Source organism: Salminus brasiliensis, chromosome 7 (assembly GCF_030463535.1).
Source record: "Salminus brasiliensis chromosome 7, fSalBra1.hap2, whole genome shotgun sequence".
NCBI classification, from domain to species: domain Eukaryota; kingdom Metazoa; phylum Chordata; class Actinopteri; order Characiformes; family Bryconidae; genus Salminus; species Salminus brasiliensis.
In genome coordinates, this window is record NC_132884.1 from 6,444,849 (window position 1) to 6,464,778 (window position 19,930).

The 19,930-nt window shown below is 44.1% G+C and overlaps 1 protein-coding gene across 4 annotated transcripts in view; it reads right to left on the reverse strand.

The window, feature by feature from the left end:
- scn1lab (sodium channel, voltage-gated, type I like, alpha b) overlaps positions 1–19,930 on the reverse strand; it is a 52,333-nt gene that overhangs the window by 428 nt on the left and 31,975 nt on the right. For 2 of the 4 annotated variants that reach the window (XM_072683588.1, XM_072683589.1), the window contains exons 17-27: positions 18,816–19,307; positions 15,016–15,145; positions 12,655–12,809; positions 11,630–11,803; positions 8,880–9,002; positions 6,369–6,641; positions 5,625–5,678; positions 5,076–5,213; positions 4,045–4,149; positions 3,585–3,855; positions 1–3,330 (exon numbers count right to left, since the gene is read on the reverse strand). The exon at positions 1–3,330 is cut by the window's left edge and continues 428 nt beyond it. In XM_072683588.1, coding sequence (XP_072539689.1) covers positions 2,132–3,330; positions 3,585–3,855; positions 4,045–4,149; positions 5,076–5,213; positions 5,625–5,678; positions 6,369–6,641; positions 8,880–9,002; positions 11,630–11,803; positions 12,655–12,809; positions 15,016–15,145; positions 18,816–19,307 — 3,114 coding nt within the window. In that variant the 3' untranslated portion in view covers positions 1–2,131. Of the gene's footprint in view, positions 3,331–3,584; positions 3,856–4,044; positions 4,150–5,075; positions 5,214–5,624; positions 5,679–6,368; positions 6,642–8,879; positions 9,003–11,629; positions 11,804–12,654; positions 12,810–15,015; positions 15,149–18,815; positions 19,308–19,930 lie in introns of all 4 variants that reach the window. The other 2 variants (XM_072683585.1, XM_072683586.1) reach the window with 1 other exon arrangement.

Genomic DNA, 19,930 nt, shown 5'->3' on the forward strand with positions numbered 1-19,930 from the left:
TTAAAACCGGGACCTGGCCCTCACACATACTGTAGCACTGTGCAAAAAAAACAAATGTAAACAAAATTGGTTAATTAAAAAAAAAAAAGAAGAAGAAGAAGGACATGAGCTCCAAACTACTATTTACAATATAAACATTGAACAAGAGAATGGGAATAAAGCACATCAATGCTGGTCCCAGTACAGTCACATATACTAGCTTTCTGTCTCACACATATATACTATATATCTCTCTGTCTCTGCATACACTCACACTCGCACATCTGAGCACATATGCACTCATACACACACACACACATACACACTCATACATACACACACACACACACACACACACTCACATAGATAATATGCATCCAGATGGCAGTTTTTAAGTGGCATGTAAAAGTGCTCCTCTACAGTGTTGAGTACAGAGGTGAGATACAGAGTGCCAATATGTACATACAGATTCGTCACCGGGTCACGAGTTCAAACAGAAGAGCCGATATCATAACCGCAATGTTCGAACCGACCGATACCGCTCTGCTCTGCGGTTTCCACGGGTTTCCAAACGACTAATCGGTTGTTCTTTGAGCTGAAAGTCCTCCTACCAGCTGACCTGCACGGAATGCTCGTTTTTCTGGAAGATATCGTCTCTTTCTTTCTTTCTTTTGATCTGATAAAAACGAAGAGATTTAAGAGAGAGGTTTGAGAAGAGAGACATTCAATAAGGTTACATTACCATTGTGGACTTTGGGTTCCCAAAAGCGATGCAGCACGTTACGCAGATCACGTTAAGGTGGTTGAGAGAGAGAGAGAGAGAGAGAGAGAGAGAGAGAGAGAGAGAGAGAGAGTACCCTCTGAACACCCTCTCTGTAGCTGTTAAGAGGATCTTTGGGGGAACTCGGCCCAGGGTTTCGTTTTTTTGTTTTTTTGTTCGGCGGTTCGTTCACAGGGGCGGACATTCAGGCTTACGTGAGTCTGCCAATCGTACCCTAAGCAGGACGAGGAGAGGACGTGGTCCTGTAATCAACTCGGAATTACTTTCCCCGTAGTTTGTTCTCTGAGGGATCTCCACCACCACCATAGTGAGACATTTACCTTGCTGACTCGGAAAAAGCATGAGATTTGAGCCTCCCTTTCTCGCTTTACTCTAGAATCGACTGTTGTAACGTATTATTTTTTTTTGTCTTTTTCTCATTTTTTTAGTGTGTTAAATAAGGCAGCGCAGCAATACACCTCTAGCTATGATTATGTAAAACATTCCCGCTATCCCAGAGGCAGTGAATCTCCCGAACCCTCGAAAAACGACTTGTGCTCACGATGAGGAGGCGTCACGACCTCCAGAGTGACCCAACAGACACAAGATTCTGTGTGTGAATTTTTTGAGTGTTCCACATGTTATAGGTGTCATTCATGTGTAAGCTGTTAAAGATGGACCGTCGGATGCCTTCCATAGCTTCCACAGCATCTCCCTATCCCTTCGACAGACTTGCCCTTTGATGAGACAGTTCACACAATCAAACTCATGACTAGAAAATCTGAGATGGTGTCTTTAAAAAAACGAGCTAATGTAACAAAAATGTGCAGGTGTATAATATAATACGCTATTCAGAAAGAAGGACACCAGTGGTAGTGGCAGTACTAGCTACTGATGACCATGTAACAGTTTCCTATAGTCCTCAGGATTGTTTCACAACACTCGAAATGAAAAGACGAACCCACCAGCCCACCACCCCACGCTGCTCTACACAAGCCATTTTGTTTCCTACCAAAATCCTGTTCTTCTTAACAGTCACAGTCACACTCAGAAGTGTGCACATCTGTGTGCGTGTGTGTGCGAGAGCATGTGTGTTTGTGTGTCAATGTCCTTGTGTGAACGTGCACTACCTACTCAACAGAGATGCACCAGTCTGTCCCCACTGTGCACCCACACAACCTCCCCACCACACACAGCAATACGTACACACACGCACACGCTCAGTTTCACAAATGGTCACAAAACCTGGCAAGGAAGTCCACAGCCTAGTTCTCCATTGGATCTGTAAACAGTGTGTCATTGAAACAGCGAAGTGTCCCCTTCCGGTCCTTCCCGTCCTTCCCTCTTTCGTTCCTTTCTTTCTCGCTTATGTGCGGACCTCTCGAGGCCTTTTCATTTCTTCCTCTCGCGCGCATTGTCTTTCGCATTGTCCTCCTTCTCGCGCCTCTCTTTCTCGTACTTGTCCTTCTCCGACTTGGCCACGCTGTTATAGGAGGGCGGGGAGGCCGAGGATGGGGTCATGTCTGTCTTGTCAGATGCCGAGTTTTCATGGAACTTGCCGATCACAAGCACCTCCTTCTCGGGCGGCTGCTCACCGCCGTCCTGCAGCCTCTGTCGGTACATGTACGAGGCCTTCTTCATGGTTATCCGGATTCGGTAGCGACGGAAGGCTCTCTGGATGATGATGGCCGACATCTCCTCCTGCTTGCGGCGCAACGTGGTGGTGATGGGCTCGTAGGACACCTTGGAGGGATTGGAGGCCATGAAACGCTCCTCCATCTGCCCACGCAGTGCGTCCATCTCGCCCTCCTCCCCAAGGACTCGCAAAGTGAAGGCGAACAGGATGTCCAGGCAGTGGATGCGGTCGCCGCTGACCATGGGCAAGTCCATGGCAATCAGCTGGATCTTGTTAGGCTTGGGAATGCGCAGCGGCGGGTCCAGGGAGTCAGCAAAGTCAGACAGCTTGTCGTACTCCACAAACTGGGTGGCGTTGGGATCGAACCGCTCCCATACCTCGTAGAACATCTCGAAGTCATCCTCACTCAGCGGCTCAGCGCTCTCCTCAGTGGCGACGCTGAAGTTCTCCAGGATGACGGCGATGTACATGTTGACCACAATCAGGAAGCAGATGATGATGTAGCTGACGAAGAAGAAGATGCCCACCGAGGGGTTGCCGCAGTCGCCACGGTAGGAGTTGCCTGGGTGCTCTGTCTCGCTGTCGCAGTCGGGCTCGCGCTTGTTAAGGATGGGCGCCAGCAGGCCGTCCCAGCCGGCCGACGTGGTGATCTGGAAGAGGCACAGCATGGAGTTGCCGAACGTTTCGAAGTTGAACATGTCGTCGATGCCGGCCTCGTGCTTCACGAAGGCAAAGTTGGACATGCCGAAGATGGCGTAGATGAACATAACTAGGAAGAGCAGGAGACCAATGTTGAAAAGAGCAGGAAGGGACATCATTAAGGCAAACAAGAGGGTACGGATGCCCTTGGCCCCCTTGATGAGACGGAGAATGCGGCCAATCCTAGCCAGGCGGATGACTCGGAATAAGGTGGGAGAGACAAAGTACTTCTCGATTACCTCAGAGAGGAACATACCTGAAAGCAGAAGGAATGTTTACCATACATGTTATTATGTATTCATTATGTAATTCTTCTTAAAATTAGGTGGACTCGGCTGAAAGCCATGATGGCCATCAGATGTCAAATTTATCTCCTAAATACAAATAAATAAACATTATGCTGCTTTCTTTCTTTGTTCTGTCATGCATGGGTTTCTTTTCCAACAAGAGATCTTCACATCCTGATTATCTAAAACCAGAAGAAGAAGCATTATCTTCTCTAGCACTTACCAACAATAGACAGAATCACAACCACAAAGTCGAACACGTTCCAGCCGACGGTGAAGAAGTAGTGTCGCAGCGAAACCATCTTGAGCACACATTCACCAGTGAAGAGCACGATGAAGACCAGGTTAATCCAGTACAGGATATTGTCCATCTCTTTTGTCTGGTCGTCTGTCTCCACCATCATTGTCACCATGTTCAGGCAGATCAGGATCATGATGATGATGTCAAAGGCTTGTTTGGTGATCAAATCAAAAATAAGGCCTTGGAACTTATTCTGGAAGAGAATCAGACAAGAAGACCAGTTACACCATGAGGTAAACATCATGTAACCCCTGTAGAAAAATACTGCCTAGCTAACTAATGACTATCAAGGTACTTCATATACACTGATACCTAGTATTAGTATTTTGTCTTAGTTGGAAAAATTCCCCTACACAAGTCATTAAAAAGGGAAAGAACATACTGTAGGTCTGGGGATGGGTTTCTGAGGTTTCTTCGAGCCTAGCTTCTTCATGGCATTGTAATACTTCTTCTGCTCTTCTGTCATGAAGATATCCTGACCTCCAAAGTAAAGGGCAAAAAGAAGAGACTTGGTTACAACCAAGTCCAATCATAGTGCACTTAGACCTTCCTGAAATTCACCTCTGAACCGGCAAATGTCAATGTAGGAGAGCTCCCTCCACTACAGTACAGCAGAAGTCTCTATCACTATGGTGATTTTTCTATGTATAGACTCTGGCTTTTAACATAGCATCCTTGCATCTCTCCTTTTGCCATTTTTTACTTTTTGGCATAACGTGAATCTGGCAGTTGTTCTTTAAATTGTGTCCAAAATAGACTAATGAATAGACTAATAGAAATGCTCCAAATTAAGTGCTCTAAATTAAAAATATATTTTCAAATGTGTGTTTTCTTGAAGATCCTAAGTGGACTATGCAATGGTATACATAATGCTAAAAATGAAATCAATTTCTTCTTAAAGGCACTGTATATAAATTCAGTCCAACACATTGTTTTGTAAAATTCAGTGAATGTTTCCTCATAGTCTGCTAGCGCTCCGGTCAGTTTGCATGGTGGAAAAAAATCCAGTGTTTGTACTCAGCCCTGGCTCTGTATACGAGATACAAACAAATCATCTCGGACCTCAAACACTATTCCAGCCAATCAGCAACAGGGAGCGGGAAGAGGAGACTGGTATTCGAATTGTCAGGGTGAGATGGCTGAGAAACAGCTAAAAATTGAAAGATCTGACCAACAAAAGCTGCACAACTACATCCTAGATGTATGCAATCATCAGTGTGGTGTTTGGATGGGGGAGAGATCTCCAAATGGTGAAAGGCAGGTGGGTAACATTGACTTATTTTTGCTATTGCACAGAAATAGCTTAGTATTGTTTTGTCCCGTTTGCTTATGTACAGAAATGTATACAGTGCCTTTAAGCACCAGACAGATCTAACAGCCAGAGCTGAGTCAGGCCTGACTCTAAACACTCATCTTTTTCTTCTGCTGATTGAAGTTATCGATGATCACACCAATGAAGAGGTTGAGTGTGAAGAAGGAGCCAAAGATGATGAAGATAACGAAGTACAGATACATGTAGAGGTTCACTTCATAGTCTGGCTGTTCCTCCACCTGCAATGAACAAATATCTTTCAATATTTTCAAACTGAATTGCCTCGATTTTCCACATTTTGCCGTCACTCCACTGCCAGCTGTTGGCAGCACAGCATGGCAGAGCACCTCAACACTGGGAACAATTGCTCGGTCATGCAGTAAAACAATTTCAAGGCTGGATTCCAAAGGTAGAACTACCGTGCAGTGCTTGCAGCAAGGAGTCATTACATATTTCTGGTGTAATTATTCCTAAAAATAAAGCTTCATACACTCCCATCTAAATAGAACTGCCACAGGGAAAACATCAGTCTTACTGACTGCCCACAGAGTGTCAATAATTATCTACAATGGAGGTCAAAACTACTGTAGTCTACATATATATAATCCAACCAAATAATGGTGCATTGTGAGACAGCTAGAGAGACTTACATTTCGAGAGTCCACTGCTGCATACATGATGTCCATCCAGCCTTTAAACGTAGCCTAAAAAAGGAGCCAAATGTAGATAAGCAATGTAGGCTCATTTAACCAAGCGTTTCTGATTCTGAGCATTAAGATGACCACAAAGCAGAGGAAATAGAATGAACACCACCTCCATGTTTCTACACTCACTGTCCATTTTATCAGCTCCCTTACCTATCGGGGCGAAGTTTGTAGCTCTACAATTCCAGACTGTATTCATCTGTTTCTCTGAATACTTTATTATTAGCCTCCTTTCACCCTTTTGTTCAATTATCTGGACCCCCACAGGACTGACCACCACAGAGCAGGTATTATTTGGGTGGTGGGTCATTCTCAGCACTGCAGTGACTCGGTGGTGGACATGGTGGTGGTGTGTTAATGTGTGTTGGGCTTGTATGAGTGGATTAGACACAGCAGTGCTGCTGGAGTTTTTAAACACTGTGTCCACTCACTGTCCACTCTATTAGACACTCCTACCTAGCTGGTCCACCTTGTAGATGTGAAGCTCATCCTCTAGTCCTTCATTAGTGCTCACAGGATGCTGCTGCCCACAGCACAACACACACTAACTAACACACCACCATCATGTCAGTCAGTGTAACTACAGTGCTGGGAAACGGGGGCTGCAGATGGACTGCAGTCTGTTACTATAGACTATATATAGTCGCCCAGGAGTTTAGGGAACACCTCAGGAGTTGCATTTGTCCTCACCACTTGCAGCAGGGCCAGGTATCCAGCTCCCACGTTGTCGAAGTTGATCTTGACATTTTTCCAGCGAGCGCTCTCGTTAAGGGCCATGCACTCCGACTTGTTGTTGACCACATTGATGGAGAGGAGCTCGTCTGTGGTGCTGTTGACACAGTGGTAGTACTTGCCGGCAAACAGGTTGACGCCCATGATGCTGAAGATGAGCCAGAAGATCAGGCACACCAGCAGCACGTTCATGATGGAGGGAATGGCGCCCAGCAGAGCGTTCACCACAACCTACGATTGACAAACATTTGAATCTTATTTACCGCAACCCTGAGGAAGATATTCACACATGGGAGGTTAGCACAACACTCATTCGATCAATTATAATAATTATAATTGATGTATAATCATGTTAGTCGATAGGGGGCAGTGGACTGTACACGTTTGATACTTTAGCATTATTACAGGAAATCACACACTCACATAAGGTATGTTTTCTAATGACTATACGCTCTTAAAAATAAAGGTGCTTTAAATAAGTCTTCGAGTGATGCCATATAAAAAGAACAATGTCGGTAACAGAGATGAGTGAGTTTGAAGAACATTTAAACTGATAAAGAACCTTTGCATCAATCTTTTAAACTCTTTAAACCCTAAAGGCCTGTATGTGGGCCCGCACCTCCATTCCTCACCACATACTTTACTGAATTCTTTATAGCAGTTGCATAATATTTTATATAAGTTATTGAATAATTTATATTGGATAAGTAACGATTTACAGTAGATACTGAATAATTTATATCAGTTACTGAATCATGTATAGCAGAAATTATAATATATACTGAATCATTTAATGCAGTTACAGAATCATTGATACTAAATACGGAATCATTTAGAGTAGATATTGAATCATTTATAATAGTTGCTAAATCATTTGTAAAAGTAACAGAATTATCTAGAGAAAATACCAAATAATGCACAGTTAATACTGACTCATTTATAGTAAATACAGAATCACTTATAGTTTCTACTGAAACATTTACAATCTAAATCATCAGTATTAGTTATTGAATCATATTTAATAATTTCTAATAGATACTGAAATATTGTTCATAGTTACTTAATAATTTCTAATAGATACTGAATAATTTATAATACATACTGAATCATTTTAGTAGATGCATTTACAGCAGTGGCTGAACCATTTATAGTACATACAGAATTATTTATAGTTGACACTGAATCCTTTATAAGATAATGAATCATTTATAGCAGTAACAGAATCATTTATAGTACCTACTGAGTGCTAGGTCTTCAACTTAAACCTCAAAATAAGCCATCAAAGCATTAAATCTCACAAAATGTTCTTCACACTCACACATCTCTATTACAAACATGGTTCTCTATGGAACCACAAGTGGTTCTTCTACGTCATCATCTGAAGCACCTATTTTTAACAGTGTAAACACCATAGAGGTTCACGTAAAGGGGCCTACTTCAGACTGGGATGAACTAAACTGGTCAGGCTAATTACACAGCACAGCGAGCGTCTATCCTCGTCTTTACAGCAGCTGCTGGAAAGGCTAATATCTAATGTTTGAGTTTCATTTCTATGGAGAGCTATTAGAGCTGACAAAGAGGTAGGCACACAAAATCAAAACAGAAACCAAAAACCTTGTGGAGACACGACGACGTCACTACATTTGTTTACTGCAAATGAAAAAAAGACACATAACAGAGAAAGAAATTAAAGGTCAAAGGCACAACAAAAACATCACAACAAGCACCAGAGATCCATCAGAAAAGATCAGAGAGAACCACCAAAAGACACAAAGAGAGCCATGCAGTCACTTACTCTAACCCGTATTACTGTGCGCAGTACTCATACACTTTATATCCAAATGTTTGTGGACACCCCTTCTAATGAATGCATTCAGCTACTTTACGTTGCACCCATTACTGACACTGATGTGCAAACGCACACACAAACACTGTTTGTCTAGTCCCTGTGGAGACGTACTGCAAATAAATAGTCTATTTTCTCTGGAGCAGATAAACATCAACCTGTTGGAACCATGCCTAATGCTACGCTTTGGCTAGAGGGGTATAAAGCCCCCAGCATTGAACTGTGGAGCAGTGGACCCGTGTTCTCTGCAATAGTGCTGCTCCATCCATACTTTTGGGATGAGCTGAGGAGTTGGCAATGCTCCAAAATCTAGTTAAAAGCCTTTCCTGGATATTAGAGAGAGTAGAGTTACTCCACCAAAAGCAGAAGAAACTTTTTTAATACCCTTGATTTTGGAAAAAAAAAAAAAAACAATATTCAAGAAGGTGTCCCAATATTTTTGTCCATATAGTGTATGTCTGCAGTACAGTGTTATGCTATATAACACAGTCACAAAACTATTACAGAGACGTTGAGCTGTGGCTTGTGTACAGTATACAATAATGTGTAGAACTTACTGTGAACTAAATACATAGTATACAGTCTCAAACTCGAGCTCGACCTCTCATTTTGTTCGCACTTACCCTCATGCCCTCGAAGCGCGACAGGGCTCTTAGCGGTCTTAGAGCACGTAAGGTCCTCAGCGATTTAATGGCACTTAGCTCAGAGTAACCTAGAGCAGTTGCGACCAGACTGACCAAAGACACCTGAAAAACACACATGGACACACAATGAGAATAGGCACTTGCAAGAGACATGATCAATCAGCAGCATCTGGGCAGTGAGTAAATCAGGTGAGCTGGAGATGGAATTGAACACATCCACGCTGTGCTGGCTGGAACCAAGCTTTGTTCTTCAGACTAGCTCACAAGATCTCACCTACTTTCTTCAGAATTCCTGTGTCTTTGTTACTGCATTTCTGTTTACCTGCATCTGCTCTGATGGGATATGGAGTTTCTACAGTAGAAACTCTTACTGATGAGAGAAGTGCTTTAGGTGCCTGAATCTTCAGTACAGTACTGCAGATTAAACAGGAGCCACACAAAGCCTGCATTCGATGTTTCTGTCTCATCCCTTCCCACAAGCACAACACTCTGGCCTCAGTTCCAGAAGTGACGGCAAGTTCTGCAAATTAGGGCCGGATTCAACGCAGTGTCACTACAGATCAGACTGCACTGACCCAATTGGCTCACGGATGGAGAACGACTAGACTCACAGCGTTACACTTCAGTGTCCACGCTTTCTACTTTCTACTCGCTCTTAAAATTAAAGGTGCACATGTCCAAATGTTTGTGGACACCCCTTCTAAAGAATGCATTCGACTACTTTAAGTTGCACCCATTGCACACACAGTCCTTCTAGTTCCTGTAGAGAAGTACTGCCAATAGAATAAGACTGTAGATGTTAGCTGCAGATCTTTTAAGTCATGTGAGTAATTGTGAGGTGGGGCCTCCATGACTCCATGGGTGCCAGAGACCCTGTCGCTGGTTTGGCAATTTTTTCCTGGAGCACTTTTGGTAGGTACTGACCACTGCATACCGATAAAAAAAAACAAAAAAAAAACACACACACCTGTCTGATGTTTTGGAGATGTTCTGACCCAGTTGTCTAGTCAGTTTAGCTCTTGTCAAATGGGGTAAAATTCTTATGCTTGCTCATTTTTCCTGCTTTTAACACATCACCTTCAAGACCTGACTGTACACTTATGCCTCATAGATCCACCCCTTGACATCTGCCACTTTTCAATTCACTTCATTAGCATCGTTGGTGACAATGTTATTGCTGATGGAAGGAAAATTAAACAAAGCAAAGGCTATGGGCACAGAACATCTGCAGATGGACTACATTTAGAGCAAAAATATATAAATATAAAGAAAATTATAGTAGATACTAATTTGTCAAGTTTTAGGACCCAAATTAAACAGTTTCAGATTCACTTCAGTTTCTCCAGTTCAGAAGATCAAACTTAGCACTGACATTCATCGCCACGTTTAAAGTAACAATTAGAATTCTTGGATGAGGTCAGGTGCTGCTTGGAGAGTGGGAGTTGGTGTCCCGGTGACAGGCTGACACTCTCTGAAGACTAAGGAGCACAGATCCTAATAGTGCAGGCCCGCACGCCCAGTGGCATGTGTGAATGAGGTGGGAATGAGTCACCAATGAGTCAGCAGATAACACACAGCTACTGTCACTGTGCCTTTGAGCAGCGCATTTAACCCCATGTGGACTGGAGAGACTCTATTATGGTGGACTTTGTTCCCCTCCCTGCAGTACACTCACAAAGACATTTATTAGGAAGACATGTACACCTACTTACTCATCTATCCAATCATCTAATCAGCCAAACATGCGGCAGCTGTGCGGAGCATAAAACCAGGCACATCAAGCATCAGAATGAAGAAAAATGTGATTTCAGACTGTGGCATGATTGCTGCTGCTAGACGGCTTTGCTATTGCTTTTCTAAAACTGCTGATCTCCTGGGATTTCCAGCACAACCGACTCTACAGTTGCAACTTGTTGATTCGGGAGATCAGGCTGGTTGCAGATGAGAGGCTACTGGAACTCAGATAACCACTCTGCACAACGAAGATGAACGGAAAATCATCTTAGACTGTACAACACGTCCGACTTTGATGGTGGATAGGCTACAACAGCAGAAGACCACACCGAGTTCCACTTCTGTCAGCCAAGAACACAAAGCTGCAGTGAGCACAAGCTCACCCAAACTGGACGGTGGACTGGTCTGATGAATCGCTGATGGTTTCTACTGAGGCTCACAGATGGTAGGGTCAAAATTAGTGCATGAATCTGCAGGAATTGCTTGATGCAATCATGTCAACATGGACCAGAATCCTAACAAAATGTTTCCAACATCTTCTGAAATCCAGACCACGAGGAACCGAAGCTGATATGATTGCAAAGCGAGACCGTTCTCAGTAGTAGTACAATGTTCCCACTTCAGTGCTCAGTGAGTGCATGTGTAATGTGTTAGAGGAGAGTGTATTTAGAAATGAGGCATTTCAGTGTTTCTATGTACACTGGGCAAACAAATGCCATCTTTCCTCTGAATTAAAATTCCTCTTGGTCCATGCAACACATCCTGCAAGACAACTTTGTTTGTGGATAGTGGAGCAGATGGATGCCACTATTTAAAGGTGCTCTTGTGTCTGTGTTACCTTCTGGCTCTCTACGTTTTGAGCAAACAATCAAAAGTATAAAAGCCCTTTAAGCAAAATGCTAAAGGAGATGGATAGTTTTCATACATAAATGTCACTATTCACACACTCCTAAAACACATACACACACGCCAATCTGTGTGAGAACTGTACATACATCTACAATGAGGAAGTCGAGCCAGCACCAGGCATTGGTGAAGTATTTGACGAAGCCGTAAGCCACCCATTTCAGCAACATCTCCAGGATGAAGACATAGGTGAAGACTTTATCAGCATATTCCAGCACAGTCTTTATCGTCTTCCGCTGCTCTATGTAGATATCCTCGAATGCCTGCAAACACACACACATAATACAAGAATATCTGCACTAAGTGAAAAGGGCAACCGGAAGCGTATGGCTGAATTCAAAATGTACTTGTGCATTCTCATGGTATTTAGTGTTTTTGGAGTGTGGTATATAAATACTTGTATACTCGTGTAGCCTAAATGATAATACTGTATCGATCCTTAAAAACACATTAAGTTTTCCCTAAAGTTTGATAAAAAATATTCATAAATTGCAGTATATGGCAATATACCGAATCGTAACCCCTATATCGTGATAGATATTGTATTGCCAAGTTCTTGCCAATACACAGCCCTAGTCTGCAAAGAACTGTCAATGCTATATAGGGATATCCATGTATATTTGAATGGGTCTGCTATTGGCTATTTTAAGTTATGATCCTTTGTTTTTACACTATGTTCTAGCAGAGCCTCCATTTACCCAGCCCACAGCAGCCTATGGCCTAATGTGAGACGTGGGCTAGAGGGGTATAAAGCCCCCAGCACTGAACTGTGGAACAGTGGAGCTGTGTTCACTGGAATGATGGTACTCCATCCAATACTTCTGTGGGGGAGCTGAGGATGATGAGCTAGGTTGGCGATCATTTTAAAAACCTGGCCTCACTAACGCTCGCCACTGAATGCAATCAAATCCTCACAACAATGCTTCTAAATGTAGTAGAAAGCCTTCCCTGGACAGTAGTAACAGATACCCCAACACAAGCAGGACATATTCTTTTTGAATCCCTTTGATTATCGGGAGAATGAACGAGCAGGTGTCCCAGTACTTTTGTCCATGTGGTGTACTTTATGAGCATCCATGTGTGTAGAAAAGTGTCTGCAACTCTGCATGCTTACCAGAGCACCACTGCTCAGGAGGATCATGAAGATGATGAAGGACTCGAACCAGTTGTGCTCGACAATGACAAAGCACGTCTTCCTCAGAGTCCACCAGCTCCTCCATTTTCCCTTCTCTACGTCCACCTGACAACACTGGAACCTCATCACACAGCCTGCCAAGGAGAGGGTGGTGGACATCACCGGAGAGGGATGGTGGGATAGAGAGAGAGTGAGAGCGAGTAAGAGCGAGAGAAAGAGAAACAGTGTTACATGCTGGAGTCAAATCCTCTGAAGGTCTAATCTGAAAAAGCTCTTATATCCGATAAAAAAATAATCCCATGTTAAGTATTAGGAATGAAGGTAATCTGCATTAGCTCTGTGTACAGGGGATTCATTCCCTCGGGAAAAGCTTCAATCACGTTCCAGATCCTATCCACAGCTCCACCCAATCACCCTTCAATGAGCACTGCTCTGCTACTGAGCTAATCTGACTTAAAGAGAAGAAATCGCTTCTCTTCATCTAACTTCAACAGAAGCTCTCTCTCTTTTAATTGGTCAATGTAAGACTAATAAGACCTGCACAGTAGTAAAGCTAATAACAATAACCTTCTGTAGGGTACAATATTAAATCACATACACTATTTATGCAAATGTCTGGGCACCCTTGGCCTTGTGTTATTGTTTTTATTTTAAAAGTCTTTATTTCCTGTAGTTCCCACTCATTTCTTAAGTTCCTTCCTTTCCTTAAGTCGTCTTTCATGTATAGCTTGTTTAAGGGCTGTCCACAAATCTGACCAATCACGATCACCCCCTGCTTCACAGTTGGCAAGGTTGACTCAGCTAAGCTTTTACGTTTTTGCCAGTCACATGAGGGTTTGATTGGCCTGTTTTACCGGCATAAGAGCAGGTGTCACTTAGAGTTTTCTTGATCTTTCAGATCTCATTTTGACCTCCACAGTTGCCCTGAACTGCTTAACTACTGTGGAAACCGCAATACTTTTTTCCTTGGTTACTGATTACATTAGTTAGATCCTTAGACAGTTGCTTAGTGAAGCACATATTTGCTGAGTCTTAGTCAGAGGATGTATAAAATTTGTTAATCAAGGTCTGAGACCCTGACAAAAGAATCAGAACCTCTGCCACGCTTAAGGGCAGTTCATGCGTCTGCATCGAATCTCAGCCGTAGCGCAGATTCAAGCAGACGCATAAATTGGCTTTCAGGGTTCCTGGATTACAGCTACAAGGATGGGACTTCGGTACCTCATAAAATGACCAGGTCAGTGTTCCTGCTGTGCTGAGAATGGTCTATATCTGGTAATATCTGGTCAGAAACCCTCCTCCTAAAGAGATCTAGCCTTCCAACAGTTTTGACCTTCTGCTAAAAAAATACACACCTAATTCTCCTAATCAAGGACAATAATAAGATTGCTCAGGTTCAGTATATTCTGCTGAAGGGTTGGTGAGCACTAGGAGAGTAGAGCTTGGATAAGAAGAAGCTACAGTCTGTAAAGTCTAAAGATCTTCCTAAATTTAAATAAATGTCTGCTGTATTTCACCAGTATCACTCTCCTCTCAATGTGGAATGGGTAGGGCTAAAAGCAATCACAAGACTTCGAGTCTGAGAAACCTGGAGAGCTAAAGCTAAAGCTAAACCTAGCACTCCGGCACTTGTCGGAATTTATTGGGTGCCAGGAGGGACGTGAGGTCCCGAAGTAGCACCGTAGCTGGGGAGATCCCGAAGCATGTAGCGATGGGTGCCGGACAGGATGGACAACAGCGAACGTGGTGCAGTCGCGGCTCCAGCTTGTATCTATATATGGGTCGGTAACTCGGTTACAGATATCAGAGCCTCAGTAAACCCGAAAGATCTGTGAAATCTGATGCGCTGCCATGGCAGTGTAAACAGATTTTGTTCGGCAGTGATAGAGGGCTGTCAGTCACATACATTCATTAGAATATAAAGACCACGCCCAGAGCGTTCTCAGAGAGGTCTTAGGAGTGCATTTTGGTGATTTCCGTATTTCTGCTTTTCTGTATTTTCTGGTTACACTTTGCTGAACGCTTCACTGAACACCCATGTTCAGCATTATGCAAAAAAAAAGGCAATATATCAAAATGTGTCTCCATGTTTTGATCAAAACAATATAGCCAAAATGGTTGAAATGCACATCTCATTCTCAGCTTGGCCCAGTTCACACTGAAGCTATTGATGATGGCATTCAGGGCCTCCTACTGTACAGCTAGTCGAACCTAATGTCATCTTAAATCTGAGTCTGCCGAGTAGCTTCTCTGGATTCTACACCAACTTCTGATTCTATTAACTCCTTAGTCTTCTCTCGACCTACTCTCCTGCACACTTACACACACACATACACACACCTTCAGTAAAGCAGTCCTCTGGATCCAGTGACTCCTCTGGTTCTAGCTCTACCGATTCGGCCCCCTCTCCTGGGGGTCGGATGTCCACCGTGCTTCCTTCTGACGAGCTGAGTACCGTGTCTACGGGGAGCTTCTGCGCATACACACATTTGCGCACACACACAGACGTGCATGCAGACAGCCACACAAGCAAAGGCACACACACACACACACACACACACACACACACACACAAAAACGTGATTAAAACCTCTGCGGCCGGTTCACAGGCGTCTTTAGGTTCTTGCACTTTCATTGCCTCATGCAGCTTCAGTCAGATCATTCAAAAGTACCTACGAGCCTGTGGATTGCTTGCTTGCTTGATTGATGGATTGATTTAATTTGGTTTTGTCCTGATTGGTTAAGCCGAGCTGGTTTCAGCACGGGCTCATGGGTAATCTCACAGTCAGCTGTGGGTACGTTTGATGGGCCTTCATTCCTTCCTCATGCAATTTTTTTTTTTTGAACCAAGGTGCATTTTTTTTAGTCATCCAAGCTCGTGATCTCGTCAACAAATGTTGAGTGCTTTAGAGTATTTTCATGTCCAGTGCAAAACAACCAACCCACCTGTTTTTGCCCCCCCCCTCCCGCAAACAATGAATGATTTCTATTGGATTCCATTATTCCATAAGGGATCAATTGCAATAATCCAGATTACAGACAGATTAGGACATAGTCCCGCCCCACTGAGTGCATTTCCCTTGATTGACATGAAAACACAGGGTGGAAGTCCATTCCGTTAAGCAGTGGTCAAGCTTCGGTCCGCCAGTCGGAGATTGAAGAGGAGGGGAGCCGCATTAGCAAATATCTAACACCAGGACCACGCGCCGAGTCTGAGACAGCATTCACTTTTTAAAACAAATTATATATCACTATATATCTACTGACAAAAATCCATCTACCCCAAAAAAATCACTGCGCACCCCTTGACCCTGTCCTAAAACGCATGTCCACTGACTTGTAGGCTAATCCCTCTAACTACCTCTCTTAACTGTGTTGCAAACAGTGAGGATGCTAAACTACCACCACCATGTTTTTTTATTTTTCAGGCCTACTGCAGATACTGCAGCTACACATGCAGGCCATGTCAGGCCTGAAGGTAGCCTTTATAATCGTGTGCTCCAGCCTCTAGTCACCGGACGCACGGCTGAGGGTGAAGTCTAATTGTGGCGAGATGAGCTAGCTCCTCAACAGCCTCTATAAAATCTGTTGTGGGCCACGGGAGTGACGCAGTCGTGGCCGAGCGCAGTCTGCAGAGCAGCTGAACTTCTACAGCGTGGGCGTGACTGCGGCCGGATCGATGCGAAGGCCAGCCGGAGTGAAAACATTGCTGTTGCGCGAATGCTGTCTGAAACCGAGCGGCAGCGCTGGTTGCCGTGGTACCCAGCTAATGCGGCGCAGGGGAATGATGTAAGCATGCTGTGTGCAGATCTCAGAATGTTCCAGAATGTTCCAGAATGCTCCAGAATGCTCTAGTATGTTCTATCAGAGCTCCAGAATGTGCTTTGTTCATTTCTTTATATTTTATTAAAAAGCAAAGCTGTGCAGGCCCATTTAAGCAGAGCTAATGGCTTCATTCCAGTTGGGATTTGGATTCATTTCATTTTTTCCCACCAAATAATTTCCTGAGGTAAATACAGTATGCTTCACAGCAGCAAAACTGTTCGGGAAATGGTGGTTTCTTTGCGACTCTCCTGCCACCCCCTCTCTATGCTTTTTTTTTAATGTTTTTTTTTTTTTTTTACTCCAATTCGGGACAGCCGTCTACGACTTTCCGTTACTTTTGAGCGAACATCTTCGTTAGAGCACGCTTAGGGAAAATAGGCAAATTCATCCAGAAGCAAGGTTAAACAAAAACACAACAGCTTTCAAATTGATGAAAAAGTCAATTTGCGCTCAAATCAGTCGCTTGAGGAACGATTAGCTTGGTTCCAAACAGGGTTAAAAATGCCAAACATTTGGCAACACAGCACTAGTAAACTGAAAATTACTGCAATGACTTAAACGCCGCCACCCCCCCACCCCCCAGAGGAGACGCTTAGAATAACATTGGTTTAGCTTGTACAGAATAACCAGAATAACAGCAGCATCAGAGTCAAGTACGCTGCTGTGACTTTTTCAAAGCTACTTTGCCCCTTTTTCTCTCCCTGAGGATTCGACATACAACCCTGTTGATACCAAACTGATCGTTGCATTAACTGGTTAGTGTAGCTGCAATGATATAGAGCAGCTTTCATCATTCCATTATGGACCATTTTGATGTCAAGATGCAATCAAACAAATAATGTGCCATGAACTAATTCTACTGAGACAAAGTCATTCCTTGTTCCTCGCTCATTCGCTCGCACAATCACCCGCACATTCCGTCACACATGTTGTTTCTCACGCTTTCTTTCTCACGCACTCATCACACAGTAAACTCGCTCAGCTTTGGATGCTCGATGGCTGACTGATCAAGTCCAAAATAATAAAAAAACAAACAAACAAACTAAACTAAATCTGAACAGAAAAGGTAAACATAAGGATGCTCAATGAGTCTGAACTAGTGATGGGATGGTAAGGATGGTCTTGCTCATTCCGTATGATTGGTTGTTGATACTGCAAAGAAGCTCAGTGCTAAAACACAAAGGAAAAAAAGGAAACCCAAGTAACGGAAAAAAAGAACAATGAAATCAAATGAAACGGACGCTAACAGCTGACTCTCTCCAGTGCAGGGGCGGGGCGAGGGAGGGGGGGTTTCGAAGGGGATTAGGGGGAGGGCACAGGCATCGAAAGAAAAGAAAGGGCAATCCGTTCCAAAAGAGAGAGACAAATGAGAGAGAGAGAGAGAGAGAGAGAGAGAGAGAGAGAGAGAGAGATAGAGAATAGTTTGGTTGGGTTTAGATGGCAGAGGCAGTCTTCATGGTTAGTGTGTGGGAAGAGGAAAGACTCTTACAGGGGTCTCTCAGAGAAAACCTGGGGTTCGTCTCTCATTACGCTGCAATAACAGGTCACACACAGAGAGATACACACTTCACAAAACATGGATAACAACGTTCGGCAACTTCAAACACACCACCAGGAAAAGATTTACAAGGAGGAGAGAAAGGAGGTTAAGAACAGTCTGACAGCATTGCTTTCCTGAGTTATGCAAATGCACTGAGAAGATAAACACACACACACACACACACACTGAGCAGACAAAATATGCATGCACGTATACTTAAGCACACCCAATTTCACCCTGGGCAAGGATGCTGCATTTAGCAATTGCTTCAGCAAGCTCACTCCATTCATAGCCTGGCCTGAATGACTCTGTCCTGCTCGGTTGGTTGTGAAGAATAAGCATTACTCTGTGCTGTGTGTATGTGTGTGTGTGTGTGTGTGTGAGTGTGTTTATTGTGTGTGTGTTGGTGTTTATACTGATCTAATGAGAACACTCAGCAACTGTACCTGCCGCAAGGCCCAGAGGCCTGTCTTAACTAGCTCACTATGATCTGGGTCATATGGCATCACACATACACACTGACGCACACACACAGAAACACAATGTGTATGTGTAACAAGAGTAATAGATGATGCAATGCCAACATGACTCAAAGCAACTGCGCTCTGTGTCTTACAGGGAAAAAGCTCCTCCACATGAATCCACTATAAAAACACTCGAAATTGACATGATTTAAAATAACAACAACCCAACACAAATCCACACCTTTCCCTTAAGCTCTCCCCCAAAGACAACAATCCAGATCTCTTTCCAAACGTTTCCATGGTTTCCTTACCTCTTTGCTCCCCTCCACGTCGGACGAGTCGCTGCTAAAATCTTCCGTGTTCAGATTCTCAAAGTCCGACTCTCCCACCGCGATGGGCACGGTGACCGTGAGGCTGGGGTTGTGGATGAACGACATGTAGTCCCCTTCCTCGATGCCGTACTTCACGTGCCCTTCCACCCCGTTGCCAGGGGAGACACAGACCTCCTTGAGGAAGTCCTTCCCCAGGTCCACGGCCACCGGAGTGTGGTTGGTCAGGCAGTTCTCCTTGCCGTCGCTGTGGAGGTCGTCCAGCGGCTTCTCCTCGTCCAGGGCCCCCGGTTTGCCGCCCGCCAGGAACAGGCTCTGGAGGAACTGCCGCATGGCCGACTTGACCAGAGCAATGCCTTTCTGGATGCGCCCCACGGCGATCTGCAAGTTGTTCATCTCGCTGTCGTCGTCGGTGGCCGCCAAGTTGTCTGCGCTGAAGGAGCTCAGCAACAAGGCCAGGAAGAGGTTCAGCACCTGCAACGGCAAGGCAAACATCACAAGCATTGCACACAAATATACCCGATCCTTTACAGCAGCTGGAAAGGCATCGTCTAGTGATATCTAGACAGACAACATCCAAAAGAAGCCAAAAACACAAACAAAGCATAGACTACATTCAGAATTTGGAGGCAGAGGTTGAAAGGAGCAAATTTTAGACATTTCTAATTCCCACCCAGTTGCAAGGACTCCCCCATCACACAATGCAACCAGCACAGTGTGAGTGAAGGCTAGCGTTGGCTCCTTTTGAGGCACATGAACTGCCGCTAATGCAACATCATTGAACAGCTCAATGACGGATACTAACTGCCAGTTCTGTTACATCAGCAAACAGAAGTTCGTTGCTGAGTGATAAAGGGAGGAAGGGCCACCCTACCTACTCTGAGAGAACGAGGCCAATTGTGCTCTCGGGGATTCCTGATTATGGATGGCTGTGGCATCATCAGGGCTCGATCCGGCAACCACCCAATGATAGGGGCAATGCTTAGATGGTTGAATCACTCGGGGGCAAAAAAAATCACTGCTTTTTACAGCACAACTTCCAACCCGAGGAAGCAAGTAGCTGGCTGGCTAATCAAAAATAAAATAAAATTAAAAAT